Source organism: Triticum dicoccoides, chromosome 2B (genome assembly GCF_002162155.2).
Source record: "Triticum dicoccoides isolate Atlit2015 ecotype Zavitan chromosome 2B, WEW_v2.0, whole genome shotgun sequence".
In the NCBI taxonomy this organism is placed as follows: Eukaryota; Viridiplantae; Streptophyta; class Magnoliopsida; order Poales; family Poaceae; genus Triticum; species Triticum dicoccoides.
The window spans coordinates 734,364,330-734,382,584 of NC_041383.1; the positions used below are offsets into that span (position 1 = coordinate 734,364,330).

Consider the following 18,255-nt stretch of genomic DNA (forward strand, 5'->3'; position numbering starts at 1 on the left):
GGACAGCCCGAGGATGTGTAGATTGGCTACGTTGTCCATGCTCTACCCCATTCTTCTACAGGATTTCGGCGGCGCCTTCCCGTTGTTCTCCGGATGCACATTCTCTTGGCATTTTGCTGAGACGTGTATTTGGAGAACAGCGGGGAGGTGCTGCCAAAATTTTGTCTCGGAATGGGGTAGAGCATGGACAACATACTCAATCTACACATTCTCGGGTGGGATTAGGACCCATCTTTACCTATTAGAGATGTAGGTGGATTAAATGTTGTTTCTCGTCAACCCTGTAAAAAATAAAATATTGATGTGAGTAATTTAAATGAATCCTTAATTTTTTTTGTGGCTTCCAATAAAGCAGAGATGGCAGATAATCAGTGGATGTATAGTGGGTTTTTTCGTTGGAATCAAGTAACAACAGAGTGGGTCGAGAAAACTGATGTGTTTTTGAAAGAGATATTCCTTAGTCCAATGAGGATTGTGCCAGAATGCTCGTATGCCAAATGTAAGAGACGTATGCGCCGAGATAAGAGTGAGATGACTAAGCACTTTTGCACGCATGGATTTACGCCCAATTTTAATATGCCGATAAACTTTGCCCAGCGGGACCGTGGTAGAGAGGAGGTGATACGACAACGCGGTGCTGGTTATGAGGACGATGGGGTTAGAGACATGCTAGATGGTGTCTTTGCTGCACAGCCGACACCTCCCTCACATTCAGCGAATGAACCGGAGGAGCCGGAGGAAACCGCAAAGGCCTTCCTGGATATCTTGGCCTCATCAAAGAAACCTCTTTATGAGGGTGCCAAGCTCTCTGTGCTGGATGCCATCTCGCAACTGATGGCAGTCAAGGCTGAGTACGACTGTAGCAGAGGTTGCTTCGAAGCATTTCTGGGAGTATGGGCTAACAGCCTGCCTGAGGGCCATGAACTACCGAAAATCATGTACACTACGAAGAAAATCATGAAGGCGCTCTCCATGGATTATGAGAAAATACATGTTTGTCCAAAGAATTGCCTTTTGTTTAGGCATGAGTATGCGAATGACAACTACTATTGGAAGTGCGGTTCCTCTCGGTATATTGAGGTGGTCGATGAGCAGGGTCAGAAGCAGCAGCTAAAAATCCATGTGAAGGTTCTTCGGTATCTTGATTTTATAAAAAGACTGCAACGCCTTTTCATCACCGACGTGGTCTTGCTTGCGGCTACGACGAAGAAAGCTCGTCAATTGCAGTACAAGGTGCGCTGGGTTGTCGTCTCGCAGTACTACTACACCTACCTTCATCAAAAGATGACCAAAACTCAAGCACAGAGGCAACGACTTACCTTGAGCAGGGAGCAGTTCATGAAGGTAACTATTACTGACCTTTTATTGTTTCAAGCAGTCAATTATATGTTTCGTGCTCACATGTCATGCTTCCAAAATTTGCATAGGTTATTCCTCGTTGGTGCTATGGAAAGGATGACGGATGGGCGAGTTTGGTGGATAGGTGGCTCGACGATGATGCAGAGTTTGCTGCCAAGAGCAGCAAGGCCTGGGATAACCGTGGAAAAGACGGGACACACGGCCAAGGAAACAGGAACCACTAGGGCTTCAAGGCCATGAAGGTATATCTATATGCATGATGCATTTTTGTTCTTCTTTACCGTCATGTTCTTATGTATGGCTAACTTCTGTTTGACGTTGCAAGAGGACAAGTTAAAGAGACCGCTCTCATACATTGAGTCGTGGAAGCTAGCCCACGAGCGGAGTGATCGCAAGGACGGCGAGAGCTAGTACTACGGCAAGACTGAGGAGCACCTGGAGTCTTACACTCAGCAGTTTCAGAGGTTGCATCCGGATGTTCCTGACGTCGCCTAGTCTTAGATCGACGACACGGCGGTGGTGGCCATCCAGGGGAAGTCCCATGGCCGGTATCCGTGTTTTGATGGCTTGATCACTCCTTCGGTCTCGTACACACAGCTTCGGGCTACCAACCCGAGCCCCTTAGAGAGTACGGGGCGTTCGCAGCCTCCCTTAGCCCGCCAGCATGCTGTAAGTACTTCCCCTTTATCTTCTTTCTCTCTAACTTCTCAGTTTATGTTCAGCATTGCTCCCTTAGAAACAACCTAAATTTTGTAGGCATATAAGGCCTTTGTCGAGCATAGGAATCTCGAGGTGCGGGAATACTTGCAACGAGTGAAGGCAAATGATGATTACAACCGTCAGATGATGACGGTTAGTTTTTCCCTCTTAAAACCAAGCTAAATTTTTGCACTTTCATACCTTCTGACTTTCTAGTTTGCTTGTTTAACTAACATCCAGGCTATGTTGGCATCTTGGAGTAACCGCACGGATCCACCACAAATGGGACCCCCACCACCACCTGCGGGAGAACCCCCACACGTGCCCACGTTTGATGAATGGGTGGCACTAGGCAGTAATAGTCCGGTTAGTACATTTACCTAACTACTGACAAGCTAGTTCTCAATCATTCAACACTATCATATCATATTTACCATTAGAATCTTCTCTCAAACATGTAGGGGACCGGTGGCTCGACTCCTGCTTCGTCGACCCCAGTCACTCCAATCTGGCAGAGTCATGCTGGTCTTGGTGGTGGTGGTTTTGGCGGAGGTGGTCTTGGCGGTGGTGGTCTCGGCGGTGGTGGTTTTGGTGGTGGTGGTTTTGGCGGCGATGGTCTTGCCTGATGTCGGTGATAATACCCGTGCATGTGGCCATCGTGCCATACCTTTCATGTTCCTACTTGTTAGTTTCTTTAGATGACGATGATGATGTTCCATGTCTTGCGATACTTATGTTCATGAAGTTTCGCCGATGATGATCTTTAGATGATGAACTTGAGTATGTTTAGATGATGATGATGATCTTGAGTATCTTTAGATGATGAACTGTCTATTTCTGCACAATCCCATATTTTCTGGTTTGAAATGCTGTCAAAATGAATTGAAACAGAAAAAACAGAGAAAATAAAAAAACATCACAGATCTATGCCGATGGCATATGCCCAGGACAGCCCAGTGGCTGCCATGTGGCAGGGATATACCCAGTGGCGAAGGCAGGAATAATTTCTAGGTGTGGCGGAGTGTATGAACAAAAAAACCATGTATAATTCAACTATGGAAGTGCTCACTAGAATACTCGATAAATATTACTTGGTGTTCAACAAATAAAACCGAAATCAAAACTTAACTATTGGCACTCTAAATACCTCAGCTGATGAAGATTACATGTATGATTGAGTGCCAAAAAACCATTTATATTACCTAGACCGGCATAAAGATGACCTATAAAACATAAACACCAGAGATAAATCATGAATTAGTAACTAGTAGGATATAATGATAGAAACAACATTATGCAAGTGAAGATAGTTAGAAAGAATACATACCCGTAATGAAGATTTACTCTCATTAAATAGAACGTGACAATGGCATTCTTCTACCTTCATGTTGAAATTCTTTCTTAATTTCAGCAAGATCAAGTCCTTTAAATATCTCTCTCTCGATGTAGCACACCATTAAGTCATCAAGCCAACCATTGGACATCTTGCTGCGCAAATCGGTCTTGATGATCTTCATTGCTGAGAAGGCCCTTTCAACCGATGCCGTTGCCACCGGTAGAAGCAACCCCAACTCAATAAGGCGATAAACCAGAGGGAACATGATATTTCTTTCAAGTTCAAACATTTTCTTGGCTAGGCTTGCAAGATCATAACAAACTCTAAAGTCATCATGTCTTCTCATGTGGTTGATGAACAACTGGAGCTCGGTTTTCATACGCTTACGGTCATCATTGGAGAAATCTGCATCATAGATGTCTGTAAGCTTAGCAACTTTGTCCAAATCAAACTTGGAAAATGAGTCTCTTGGGTCAAGACAAGCAAATCCACATAGCAGTTCTGAAGCCATGTCATTAAAGCGATGATCCAGCTCTGTGGTGATAGCATATATCGCTGCATAGAAGGTATCAACACGAAAAAAATGTTCTTGAGTAACATTATTTCTCCCTCCTTTTCTTGATCGACCGAATCTCGGTACAGCTTCATCCATATTTGGAACCGGAATATCATTAACATTACAAAAGATCTTGACATCTTCAAAGAGTGGTTCCCAACCATGGTTCCTCAAGTTGGCCAAGGAATACCTCACATCTGTAACCAAAGACATGGCTTGAACAATATTCTGATCCTTCCTTTGGAGGAGAAGTGACAACTGATTTGTAATGCGAAGGATTTGCAACATCAATTTCATGATGAACACAAAGCTAAAAGACTCCATTATCTGCACCAAACCTCCTGCCCTAGATGGATTATGCTCATCCTCATGCACAATAGCTAACACTTGTATAACTGCATCCCACATCGATTCTATACGAACTAGTGTTTTATAATGAGAGCCCCATCTTGTATCTCCTGGTCTAGCCAATGATGTTTCTTGGTTTTCCCCTCTTCCTGAGAAAATTTCTCCACTCTCTAACTTAGCCAACAGATTTATGCGTTGCTTATCAAGCAATATATCCTTCCTCTTGCAAGACGAACCAGCGGCGTTCACAATCAAGGCCACATATTCAAAGAAATCCTCAATGGAAGAACAACATCTTGAGACAGCAACAACTACTAGCTGCAATCGATGGGCAAAACAATGCATATAGAAAGCATATGGGTTTTCATCTCGGACAAGTTTTTGAACACTATTGAATTCGCCCCTCATATTAGATGCTCCATCATACCCTTGCCCTCGTAAATTTGCAATAAGTAGCCCATTCTTACCAAGAACCTCAACCAATGCTTTCTTTAGTGCTTCTGCTGTTGTCTCCTTGACATGCTTCATACCCAAAAATCTTTCAATAACTTCTCCCTTGCTCATATACCTGTAAGGCATAGAAGAAATAATAAACTTAGTTAATTAGAAAAAGGCGATTACCAGGCAAAAGATGGAACACATAATAAAGTAACCAATGGCTTACCTCACAACCAAGGCCATTTGTTCTTTTACTGATATATCACGAGATTCATCAACAAGAACCGAATAAAGATTATCCCCCATCTCTTATTTTATTGCTCTTCGGACCCCATCTGCACAACTTTTGGCAAGTGCTTTTTGAATTGTTGAAGAAATCATTTGTGCATTTCCTGGGCATAGCTCATCAAACGCAATTCGCACTTCCTCCTTTCTTGCTTTGTACCAATCAAGCATTTCTAGAAAATTACCCTTATTTAAGGAAAGGGCAGATTCATTGTGTCCACGAAATAGTTCACCTTGCAATGCAAGAAAACTTACAATCCCCAAAGATGTTTCCAAACGGGTCTCATACTTGATTAATGATTCTTTGTTATAGACTGTAACCTTACGCTTCAGACTTGAGCTTTGATTTTTAAAATCTTCATATGTTGTCCTTGATTGATTGTGGATACTCCTGGGGCCACCAACATGAAGAGGAAATGCCTTGTATGCATTCTTCCAAGTACTGTAGCCATCTTTGGTAAAGGTAGTATGACCAAAATTTTCATCCACCGGATCTTGTCTAAAAAGAAAACAATAAAAGCAATAGACTGCATTCTTTTCCACGCTATATTCCAACCAAGGATTTTTTTCATACCATGCTTCACAAAAGGCCCTGTCAAAATGATCACGTTCGTACGTATGACCGACCGGTCGAGTTGGACCCTTTGCCACATAAGCCAATCTAACTTCATCTCTAATGTTGGGATGAAAATTATTAATTGGAATACGAAGCCCGGGATCAGGCTGGATGTGGTCAGGATGCAACTCCTCAATGAACTTGCCGTCTCCCCCGTCTCTAGCTATTGCTTCATTCTCAATATAATTTTCGCCTTCATTCTCTTCCTCTTGAACAGATGCTGAAACTTCAATCCGCACATTCTCTTGATGCGCAGGCTCTTCTCGTCGTTCAGCGACTACTTCCAAAGTTGGAGCTGGGCTCGAGGTGCTAGTGCCACTGGCTTTGGCAAAAATACTCTTTAAATCTGTATAAGACAACACAAGAAAAACTAATTGGAGGTTGGAGCAATACCAGTAGAATAATTAAATAAATGTTCAAGCAAGTAACCTGAGTACATACATGACACAATTGAGATGATGCGATCATCAAGGGGAAGAACCGAAGAAGTACAACTAAATTATACCTTTCATTACATACTTAATCCTCTTCTTCGGCGGCGTCATCTGCAAATCTTGCGGACTCGCCGAGTCGTGGCCGCCGCCTTGCTGATCTCGGAGCCTGTCGCCGCCTTGCCTATCGCCGCCTTCGCGCCCACGGTGTCCGGTGGTTGATTGCCGGCTGCCCGCTACCATGCGTCCGTGCGGCCGTGCCCTAGCCTCTAAAGCGCCGCCGTGTCGCCTCCGTCTCGCGAGCAACGAACGACTCGTATTCTCGTCTCGTAGAGTTGTAGTCTGCCAGGCAGTCGAGAAAATGTGATCGATCGTCTGTGTCCTTCAGCCCATGGGCACGGCCCGTCATTCAATCGGCAGTAACCAAGCCCAATAGGAGGCACGCGCACGCCCCACTACCTGAAAATTACGCCAGGCTAATACACTAGTATATATAGGTATTTGCACGACAGCTTAGGTATGGCATTCGCCAAACCACGCCATATAGCTAGCTTCGCCCCTGGATATACCCATGCTGCCAGGAGCTCCCAGAGGCTGCCATGTGGCAGAGATATGCCGACGGCTTGGCCGTCGACATATCTCTGCCACGTGGTAGCCTGTGGTTTGTCAGCGCGTTTGACGACGTCGTCCGTTGCCGTCAGGTGGAAATCACTGCCGACGGTGATGATATGTCGACGGCCGTACGGACGCCGTCGGCATAGGCTCCTATGTCGTCGGCTTATCTATGCCGACGGTATGACAATACTATGCTCACATTATCTATGCCGACGGGGATATGCCGACGGTTGCCGTCGGCATAGACCTAAGCCGATGGCAAATGGCCTATGCCGGCGGCCCAGGGCCGTCGGCTTCGGGGGCGGGTCAGGTAGTGATTCGAAAAACACCACAGCAGTAGCAACTACAGTTGCTTCTCCTAATGACTCCGACGAAGAATTTGCAACAGATACGGCTCTTGGGCCACTATCGATGGGGTGATAAGAGAGAAAAACTAACAATGACACAAGTCACTTTTCACGGAAGCATGATTCACATCACGAAGAATTATAAACAGAAGACTGGCAAAAGTACCCGTGCGTTGCAACGGGAGAAAAGAATATGACACACTCTTACTTTACAAAAAATGGTCTATAATCTGAGTATTTGTAGCTACGGCCCAAACAAAGATAGTTTTTGCCTACAAAAGCGCAAGTTCAAGATTCCACATGTCTTCTATTTAAACAAGGCTTGCATGTAGATTTAATATGTATATGAAAGAAAGACGGATAATGCACTGTTGATTAAGATTGCACTCTAGATAGTATTTTTTTTAAAATGGTTAACAGGTGAAATAACATCATATTCAGATTCTATATATTTTTCTAATCAAATTCCATATATAACATGTTAAATTTGGAGTTACGGTTTAGAAAATATGAGTATTTTAAAAAACATTTGATATGCACTGCGGGTTTAATGTCAGAAACATCAGGGGTTTTTCTATAAAAGACATGACAGACTAAGAATACCTATTTCCTTTATTAATAGGTATAGATATGATTAATCCGCAATTTTGATGCCAAGAAAGGATAATAACTTTGAAATGTGGAGTCGCTAGGACAAATCTAGCATGATCACTATATCAACCTGATCGACATAATAATCGTTCGTATATGTACAATCTGCAATTTTACAGACTTTTCTGTTTTTACACATTGTTGTTATAGTTTCTTTATTTGCTTGTGTTTGCAATTTTGCCAAGCCCCATTGATGTTGGAGTATTATATTTGGGTTAGCATACAATAGGTAATGTTGAACTATAATTATACAATATTGTTACATCAAGACATGATAGGATTTGATGTTATATGTACTTACCTCTCTAATAAAAGTTTGATTAAGTTTTCTGTGGATGAAATGTTCGAAAACCAAGAAGATTGATATGAGAAGAATAAGGAGAGGCGACAGTTTAAGCTTGGGGATTCCCAAGGCACCAAAAGTAAATATTCAAGGACACTCAAGCATCTAAGCTTGGGGATGTCCCGGATGACATCACATCTTTCTCCCTCGGTAATTATCGGTATGTATCAATTTTTGTTTTGTTCACATGATATGCGTAAATTCTTGGAGTGCCTTGTGTTTTTTATTTTTATTTTAGTGATGCATCATCCTGTTATGAAATAGTCCTTTGTTGATTTATAAAATGCTCTTTGCACTTTCTTTATATTTTTTGAGTATGACTTTATAGAATGATTCGTGTGCTTCACTTATATCTTTTCAAGTTTGGATGCTGGCTTCTCTACATTTCAGACACCTTTATTTGTAGAATGCTCTTTTGCTTCACTTATATTTGTTAAAGCTTGGCCGAGTCTTTTATGAACTCCCGCGCTTCACTTATACCTATTAGAGAGTTATAACAGGAATTAATCATTCACATGGCTAGTCATAAAATCCTGAATAAAACTTGTAGATCACTGAATATGATAAGTTTGATTCCCTGCAATAGTTTTACGATATTAATATGGTAATATGTGGGTATATTAAGATGGTAATTTGTAGATCACTGAATATACTAAATTTGATTCCATGTCTTCGGAACAAATATCCGCCGGCGCCGGTCGTAGACTAATTTTATCTTAGTCCGGTATCGTTTTTAGTTAAAAATATGTCCAAAATGTAAATGTTTTCATCAAGTTTGTATTAAATCCGCCGTGTTTGCACAAATTTTGCCCATTTGATTTAAAAAGTTGTTGAAGTGTATGTGGATAGCGTTGGATGGCGGTCTCCCGCATCCGTGTCTACGGAATGCCCCCCCCCCCCCTCGTCCGTGGACGGATGCGGGAGAAAAATTGTGAGTCGCCGTTGGAGATGGCCTTAACAGCCTCATTTTTCCGTTCCTCTTTTTTTCTCTCATTTTTATCCTTACTGCTTATGCGGTGCATCTAAGTATTGCTACCATCTAATACGTGGAAAAAGCCAGCGAGTGTTGGATCCTAAAAAAATGTTCAAGAGTAGAAACCATACTAATATGCTACGCTAAGGACATTAATATGTTTGGCTGGTTGCCCTTTAAAATGCAGTCATGCATTTATCGTATTTCAAATTGACCAAGCCACTAGGATAATGCTCTCCATGAAAATGAAAAGAAAGGCACCTGAAACTGAAGTCTCGCTGTTGCTTCGCCATTCGCCGTCATACACAAATGATGTTATAGCCTTCGAAGTTGGCGTAGTGGCCGCCATATAAAATGTTATCACCTGCAAAGTTGGCGTAGTTTAGTTGGAGTGCCACACACAGAAATGCACGAAATCCACGATTCCAATCTGACGTACGAACGCCAGCAGCCATGTCACGTCTGCTAGTGGAGGTGTCAGACATACTCCCCGTCGTCACATCAAATTGCCCGGCCTTAAGATTGGGGGACTGAGTTTTGCTTCTGAGTTGTCTAATAAACTTCGTGTTTTTTTTCTTTCGGTGAAAGCCATCATGGCAGTGTATATTAATTGAAAATAACAGTTACATCATCCGTCTCAGGCAATGTTCTGGCTCCCCTCCGCATGTTTGGCTAAATCATACGCGGCTCTATTAGCATCTCTTAGACAATGATGATTAAAAACAACCTAAGAGCAAGCAGACCCCGCAAAACGCATGAAATTGCAAAATAACCGTCAGTTTAAAATTTTAAGCGAAAAAAGATCAAAATAGTACCTGTAAACCATCCCAACCCGTAAACAAAATTTAAGAGGCACCACAAACATCCCGGCCGAATCTGTGAAAATAAGGATTTCGCAGACGACCCGAGGACGACCTGTATACGTGAAAGACCGATGACGGGAATCCAACTGCCAGCGGAAACTTCATGGCTCGCTTCCGTCCGCCCGTCCCCAGCCGTCGGCGCACGCCCCGGCCGCAACGCCGGCCCTCACTGCCGCGCCCGCCAGCTGTCCGCCCCGTCCGCCAAGCCCACCGGCCGTCCGCCACGCGTGCCGATCGTCCGCCGAGCCCGCCGGCCGTCCGCCGAGCCTGCCTGCGGTTCTCTCGACGAGGAGCTAGCTAGCTAGCCAGCCAGCCGAATCGATTCGAATGGATCAGCTAGCTAGCTAGCAGCTCAATGGATGCGCGTGTAGCTAGCGAATGGAGGAGTTCGGCCGCCGCCCGCGCTGCCCCGGCGGCCTTGGCCTTCGCCCAGGCGCTGCGGCCGTCTGCTGCTGCAGTCGGCACTGCTGCTGGCCCCGGCCCGGTTGGGCTTGCTGGCGAGTACGAGGAGACGGTCGCGGAGGCAGGACGCGCACACGCCGAGAGGACGAAGATCGAGATGGGAAGGGCGTGAGGAAGAAGATGGTATATTTAGAGAATATTTCTTTTTACGGATTGATTATACGGGTTCTGTTCGGCCGCAGCTAAAATCGACCCTTATAATCCGTTTTTCTCAGCCCGTAAAACATTTATGCGGGTCGTGGTTTTACGGGGTCTGCTAGAGTTGCTCTAAGTAAATTCTGACGAAGAAAGGTGCATTCCGCATATTAGATGGTTGCCGCAGGTCCAATAGAATTGCCACCATTTTGCATGACCTCGACAACATTATAGTCAAATCCGACCAGTATACTCCCCGACCAAAAAAAGAAAAACAGACAAGTATACAATTGCACTCCACGTAAAAACGTCATGTTTGCCTCACCCATGAAGTCATGTTCATTTTCTCCGGTTAGTGGAGGCGGCTAAGCCTCCAACGTTGACAGCTTATTTTGTTGCACTTGTGTGCGTGCCTTCAAGTCCTATCCGGCTATATATAAATTCAATACCCAACAACCAACGACAGACAATCCTCTCACCCAAGCCAGCCACAGAGGAGAAGCGAGAGGGGTAGCATGGCGGTTGACTATGGGAGCAGGGAGGAGAGGTGGAGCCTGGCCGGCACCACCGCGCTCGTCACCGGCGGTAGCAAAGGGATAGGGTAAGTATATCCACACATGCATGCATTCTCGCACGCATGCCTCTCTTAATTCTACAAGTGCAGCCAGTACTCGTAAATTACTTCCTAATCTTAATTTGTCCTAGGCATGCCATCGTGGAGGAGCTTGCCGGGTTTGGGGCGAGGGTGCACACCTGCTCCCGGAATGGGGCGGAGCTAGAGGAGTGCCGTCGACGGTGGGGGGAGAAGAATCTGCAGGTCACCGTCTCCGTCTGTGATGTTTCCATACGTGCCGACAGGGAGAAGCTTATGGAAACAGTCCGAGAAACTTTCAATAGCAAGCTTGACATACTAGTAAGTCTATTAATAATTTTATTGGTCTGTCTAGGGCATATCTATATGTGCTCTAATTATTGCACATCTTAAAAAAAGCGACTCAATCAAACTAGAAAGAAAGAAAAAAGCTAATGAAAATGTTTGCACGAATCTTCACGTAAAATCAATGACATATGACTTAGATGTGCAATATTTATGGCACATTTTGATGTGCTTTAGAAAAACTGTAACTTAATATATTAAGATAGTAAGTGGAAATACACAGGAGTGCCTGGGTGCTCCACCCCCTATACGAAAATTAAATTAGGAAAATACCAGGAATTTTTTAAAGAAAACTGAAATCTTTGGATCTTAAACTTGGGTGCCCAATCTACTCCCGTATGAACTTTTTTAGAAAAATACCAAGAAATGTATATGTGGCGAAGAAAATACAGTCCAAACTAAAATCCATCCAATCAGTTTTTTTCTATAGATATGACTTTTTTTTGTCTTTTTTTGATATTTTTCACGAAATTTCACATGGAAGTAGATTGGGCTCTTAGGTTTCATATCCCAAAACCCCCCAAAAAATTCAAATTTACCCGGTACTTTTTTTGAACTTAATGTTCATCCAAGGGTGTGGAGCACCCAAGTGCTGCCAATCCTTTTCGGATAGTAAGCTCCTTCAATTTTGGTCCTCCTGGTGCAGTGGCGGCTGTGGGGACACTATAGGCCTTGCCTGTAAGGGTGTGTTGATGGTTGAGGTTCCTATTTTTTCTTTTCTATTCTATTATTAAAATTTATTTTTCCATATTTTAATTCATGAATATCTATTAAAAATTATGAACATTGTTTAATCCCTAAATAAATTTTTAATTTGATGATCATTTTAAAAAATAATGATATTTTTAAAGTTTGTGAATAATATTTCAAATCCATGAATATTTTAAAATTCTGAATTATTTAAAAAAATCAAGTATTTTTAGTCTACAAAATTAAAGAAAAAAATATTTTTGAAAAATCCATGAACATCTTTTGATTTAACAAAAATATTCAAATAAAGAAAGACAACTGGCTTTCTATAAAATTGTAGGGGAGCAAGCCAGTGGAGCGGGGAGGCGAACTGAGTGAGCGAGAGGTTTATGGGCTGGCTCTTGTGGATGTTACAGCAACAATTCCATGGTTTCAACGTAGAATATGAGGACCCAAGGGAATGACACGCCGACCACCAGCCGACACCGAGGTCAAAATGTTTAAAGATATCACAACTCCACAACAAACAACCCGACTCTCGTTTCAGAATAAATACCGTCTCTAGCAGCACCCCAGCACAAATATACAAATGAGCAAACACCACCAGAACATAATTAAAACCCAGCCAACATTGATAAACTAAAACGAAACAACCGACTATAATAATCTGCTAGAGAAAAAAAGACTTAATCCCATGAGCAACCTAACATGATAGACGGATGAAATAAAAATACAATTAAAACCTAAGGCAGTGTAAATGAAACCATGACATAAAACCCAACCACAATAGCTTTTCCTCGAGAAAAAAGAGATGATCCTATGAGTGAAGAACGACACATCGAAGCATGCATCAGCCTCCAGTAAATTCTATCCATAAAAATTAACCATGTGACATGCTCGTCCTGCCTATAACTAAGAGAGGCCCAGCTCGCTCTAAGTAGGGTATCTGTAAAGGATCATTTTTATTGAATTAATTGCTGTCACTATATATGTAGGTGAACAATGCAGGGCAATTGCTCTTCAAGCCCACTACTGAATGTACAATGGAGGAATACTCAAATCTGCTGACCACCAACTTGGAGTCGAGCTTCCATCTCAACCAGCTCGCACACCCTCTTCTCATACACGCTTCTATTGCCGGAGGAGGCAGCATCATCAACATGTCCTCCATTGGAGGCTCAATTGGCTATGCAGGCTCCACAATTTATGCTACCACAAAAGGTACACATGTACTTGCCAAGATATACAATAGACAATATTATTAATACATTATAATGGATATTTGTAGATGTTGCTAGTTATAGTGTGACTCTTTTAGCAATAACACTATATATAACGGTATTGAATGCCCTACCGTGTCTCTTTTAGTCACAGTTCGATTGAATGTATTGTCACGAAAAAATGTAGAGCAGAACCGCGTCTTGTCTCGCCCGCTCCCACGAACGGGGAGGCCAACCCTTGCGCCGCCCACCTCCCTCGCCACCATCAGAACACGTTGTCGGGCAAAGCCCGGCCGGCGTCGGTGGTGGCATGGCCTCTTCCCCTTCCTCGCGGTGGGCTGGCGCGGGACAGCGACTCAGCCCGGATGCAGCCGGGGCGACACGGCGGTGGCGTCCTGGTGTGGCGGCGCGGGCGGCTACTCGTTGGGGGCGTGGTGGGGCGTGCCTGCGCGGGTGGGGGCTGTGGGCGTCCCGACCTAGATCTAGATCCGGCGGATGCTCCAGCCGGCTACCAGCAGGCGGCGCGGGCTGAGGCAGCACGGGCCGGCTGTCCCTGGTGGCTTTGTCTACTAGAGGGGATCGGCGTGGCGGCGTGCTCCTTGCTGGGGTGGTCTGGCGGCTCTATGGCTGTGGTGACCACGTCCGGGGAGCGGATGGTGCAGATCGATGGGTAGGCGGCGCTTGTGTTCGGTGACGTGTCTCTACCAGTGGCGCTGGCTGGCGGTGCAGCATGCCTCCTCCCCTGGTTCTAGGCCGAAGTAGGGCTGCGAGCTGGGCTCGTGCTCGGCCGGATCTGGACGGTGCCCGGGGCGAGTTAGAGTTCGCGCCCCGGGAAGGTACGCCTGGATCAATCGCGGAGATGCCCCTGGGTACGGTGGATGTTGGTGGTGGTCGGGGCTCCGCTACACTGTTCGACAGATCAGTGTCAACGGCTACAGTCAAGGCGTCATGCGAGCGGGTTCGGCGACGGCCATCGGTCATCACGGAGTAGGGTCTTCCCCGTTCATCGGGTACGGCTGGAGATCCAGGCGTGGATGCCTCCTACTGTGGAGGCGTCCACCCATACTTTGTGGCTGATGCCGGGATAGGAGCGAAAGGTGTCGCCTTTTCTCCTCCTTCCGTGGCAGATGCACTTTGATCTGGATGGTTGGTGGAGTCCTGGACATGAATGCAGGGGCGGCGGTCCTGGATGGTGGTCCGCATGGTTGGCTCTCCGGGGGGCATCATGGTGGCGGGGATGGCATTACATCGTGGTCGTGTGGGTGGCAAGAGGTGGTGCACCGGGTGGCTCAGGTGTGCTCTTTGTCTCTGACGGTGGTCGTGCCCCGATCCGGATTTAGAAGATCTATGCTCCTCACGCTTGCCCTGGAGACCTCGTGGTGACGCGGGGGAGCTGTCGAGCGAAAGCTCTGTGCTTTGTCGCTGACAATGACGACACTCGCGGGCGTCATTATCTTCTTGAAGACGTCGTCACGGCGCTCCTCTCCATGTCCGGGTTCTGGCTAAAAATCTCTGTCTGTTGTAGACTCGGCAACGATGACGCCTAACGCCATTATCCTCCTCGGGGCGTTGTTGTGGAGCTTAGGTGTTATAGGGCTTAGCACTGTGTTGCTTTAACTTATCTTGTACTTTATTTCGGTAGCGTAGTCGTTCTGCATGATCCGATCATCTTGGGATCGGCAGTGTTTGGGGGCCACCCCATCTCCTTCTATCTTCCGATCGTGTACTCTGATTGATTGTTGATTTATACATAAAGCGGGGCAAAATCCTGTGTCAAACAAAAATATTGCCCCATCAAAATGGTCCATTATTTCTATGAATTCTGAAGGAAAAAAAATGGATCGATGTCCTTGTTTTTTTTCTCCCTCATCGTTGTGCTTCTCGTCATTTATCATGTAGGTGCAATGAACCAACTTACAAGGAGTTTGGCCACCGAGTGGGCCTCTGACAAGATTCGTGTGAATGGCATCGCCCCAGGATTTGTCACAACCGACATGCTTAAAGATGTAAGCAATGACCTAGCATATATTTTGATTAAAGAACAACACACGAATTTAATTTGATTTGGTAGCTCTAAGATAGTAAGTTCACTTTTCTATCTTTTGAAAAGGAGGATGACCTTCTGCCTCTGCATCTGGGCGATGCATGCAGTCATTTTATTAATTATTTATAAAATACTTACAAAGTATATCAGCTAGTCTGAAGCCATCATCTTGGCAACATCTGTTGCTAGTCTTGTCTATTTGACGAAGAGGTGCCGATTGTCTGAGCCAAATACCAAACAGACATCGCACCAAAGACTAACATCTAAAATCGGAGGCCCCAACCAAGCCGCATTGCTGGGTCTGGGACACACACCGGTCTGACGCACTCTCAGAGGTCACCGTCACCGTCTTCCACCGATCCATCTCTAGAGCAGGTACTGACACATCGCCCTTGCCAAGCCTGCTGTCGACGCCACCATGGCACCAGACAACACCACCATCCTGTACGTATCCATCAACACGCGCTTGTCGCCGAAATTTCGCAGCGCCATGCCACCGAGATCCGCCGTCGGCCTTGTGGTGGATGTAACACCGCTCCTCCTCTCATCCCATCCAGCCAGCACTTGCTCCAAAACGATGACCTCGGGAGGAAGTACGACACCGAAGGTGCCGTCATCGTCTGATCTGGTAGACCTAGATCTAGGGTTTCCCCCTGAACATCCCGATCGAGTTGATGTGACCTACAACGACAATGCCTCGGGAAGGAAATGACGTCAGAGGCGCCGCCATTGTCCGCCAAGACTGCAGTCAGGCGCGATTTTCATCGGAAACCGCATCGTCCTGATCTCGCGGCTGGCTGGAACCGCGCGGAGCCTCGCCATGAAGGCGTATGCCGCCACCGGTACTCCGGCGGATATCCTCCATCTCCTCACCTGAGCCCTCATTGTGCTGCCGACCATCCACATGAAGAATGGACGACAGATTTGGGTGGCATCCAGATCCGCGGCCGCCGCCATGCCCACCATCGCCAGAGAACCCGCCGGTTCCCAATGACCATGGGAGCTAGCACCGCCGCTGCACGACTAGGGGCGCCGCCCTGGCCGTTGCACACGTGCTCCTCGTTGGACTCGCCCTAGTCGATCCATGAGGGTCACCGCCGCATCCCACCGCGGCCTATGATGGTGACAGCGGCAGACGGGAGGCCGTGTCTTGGTTGGCTGCTCGCGGCGCTGAGATCGCCCCTTAGCGGCGCCCTGGGGAGGTGTCGCAAGGGGGTTCTCTGGATGGTGTACTTACGATGCTTAGACGCTCCAAGTTCACTTTACCTGAGTAGAAAAAGATTTCAACATCCAAAATGATGTGTTCTTTTTTGAAGTTTCCAAAATGATGTGTTAGTTGCACCAAAATAGCTACTCCCTCTGTTTCATAATACAAGACGTTATTATATCTAATATGTGAGTATATCGAATGTAATAACTATATTATAGGACGGAGGGAGTTGCTCTTAATTAATTGAAGAGAACATTAGTGATATTTTTTACTATGGTACTACAAGATTCAGAGACTGTCGGTTTAAATTGATCCAATATATTATTACGGCCAAAAATTCGGGAGAGCATAACTTGATGTATTTATTCGTCTTTCCATCTAAGATTATTTTGCAAACTGATAGCAAGTTCTCTTATCTTTTCTAACTAAATGTGGATAACAAGTGGTTTCTGTGTGGATTGCACAGATGGATACAGAGTACGTGAAGGAAGAGCACTCGAAGACCCCACTGGGACGGAGCGGCAAGCCGGTGGAGATAGCCTCGGCAGTGTCATTTTTGTGTATGCCGGCAGCGTCTTTCATCACCGGCCAGATCATTTGCATCGATGGTGGTCGAACCATTAGTGCTTAGCCATCACCACCGCTCCATAAGTCATTTGAATATTTGGCGAATACCACCGTGGGAGAGTGAAATAATAATAATAAATATAAATCAATAAATAAATAATGCCAACAAATAATTAACTCGCACCATGGTGGACGTACGCCTTTCAAGAAATGTCACGAGATAGCATATGTGTACGTGCGCAAATTTCTGCCTAGTCTTTGTGCTGGACATATGTAATGGTGATTCTGGTTAGCAACTTAATTAAGATGGATTGTAATGTCTTTTATGTTGAATGAATAAGATTCTAATTACCAGCAAACGAAAGATGGATATAGATAGAGGACTAGTTTAGATTAACTATATATAAGCTTTTCCACGACGAGAGCTTCCTCATGAAAACTTGAAAGGGTCATAGTATATTCTAGCACACCTACACACCGGTAAGCTAATTGGTTACTCTAGGCCATTACATTAAGTCAGCACCGGTGAGTCAGCCTGCAGGGCATGCCAATGTTCCTCGTCTAGCGCCTAGAGCTTGATCCGATCGAGCACCTGAGAAGCCGCAACATCGCCCGAGACGTCGACCACACTACAGGAATCGCATTCGAAGCCGAGTAGGCGAGTAGTACCCAGCATAGTCGGCTAAGGCCCAAACTATGTTCGACTTCATACAAGTCGAGTGTTACACTCAGTCTACCCCCGGCCGATAACTGCGTGCGCTTACACCCACGCAATACACCCGGCCGATAACCGACTGTTTTCTATCGGGTTCTCGGCTTACCGTAATTAAGTTACTCCCGTCCCATAATGTAAGACGTTTTTTGACATTAGGTGTAAAGCACGGGCATTCAGCAAACTAAAGGCGGTTGACGGTTAACGGCCTTGGCACGTGGCATCGGCCGTAAGCTAAGTGTAGTGTCAACTGCTCTCACCGTCTCTAAATATAATCTCTTTTAAGATTTCAATACGAATTACATATGGATGTATATAGATACGCGTTCTTATATTATGAGACGGATGGAGTATGTTTTAGAGTATAGATTCACTCATTTTGCTCTGTATATAGTTCATAATAGAATCTCTAAAAAGG

General features: G+C 45.3%; 1 protein-coding gene across 1 annotated transcript; it reads left to right on the forward strand.

Moving 5' to 3' along the window:
• Positions 1 to 10,936: 10,936 nt before the first annotated feature.
• LOC119368521 (tropinone reductase homolog At2g29290-like) lies at positions 10,937 to 17,444 on the forward strand. Its single transcript, XM_037633759.1, has 5 exons — positions 10,937 to 11,058; positions 11,163 to 11,370; positions 13,080 to 13,305; positions 15,204 to 15,310; positions 17,025 to 17,444. Exons 1-5 carry the CDS (start codon positions 10,973 to 10,975, stop codon positions 17,187 to 17,189), a joined length of 792 nt encoding a protein of 263 aa, XP_037489656.1. The 5' UTR covers positions 10,937 to 10,972; the 3' UTR covers positions 17,190 to 17,444.
• Positions 17,445 to 18,255: the final 811 nt, after the last annotated feature.

Bases quoted from the DNA above. Each gene is read 5' to 3' on its own strand.
- LOC119368521 (XM_037633759.1), top strand. From the start codon at position 10,973: ATGGCGGTTGACTATGGGAGCAGGGAGGAGAGGTGGAGCCTGGCCGGC. The intron at 13,306-15,203 runs GTACACATGTAC...TTTATCATGTAG, and splicing joins AATTTATGCTACCACAAAAG to GTGCAATGAACCAACTTACA. The intron at 15,311-17,024 runs GTAAGCAATGAC...TGGATTGCACAG, and splicing joins CAACCGACATGCTTAAAGAT to ATGGATACAGAGTACGTGAA.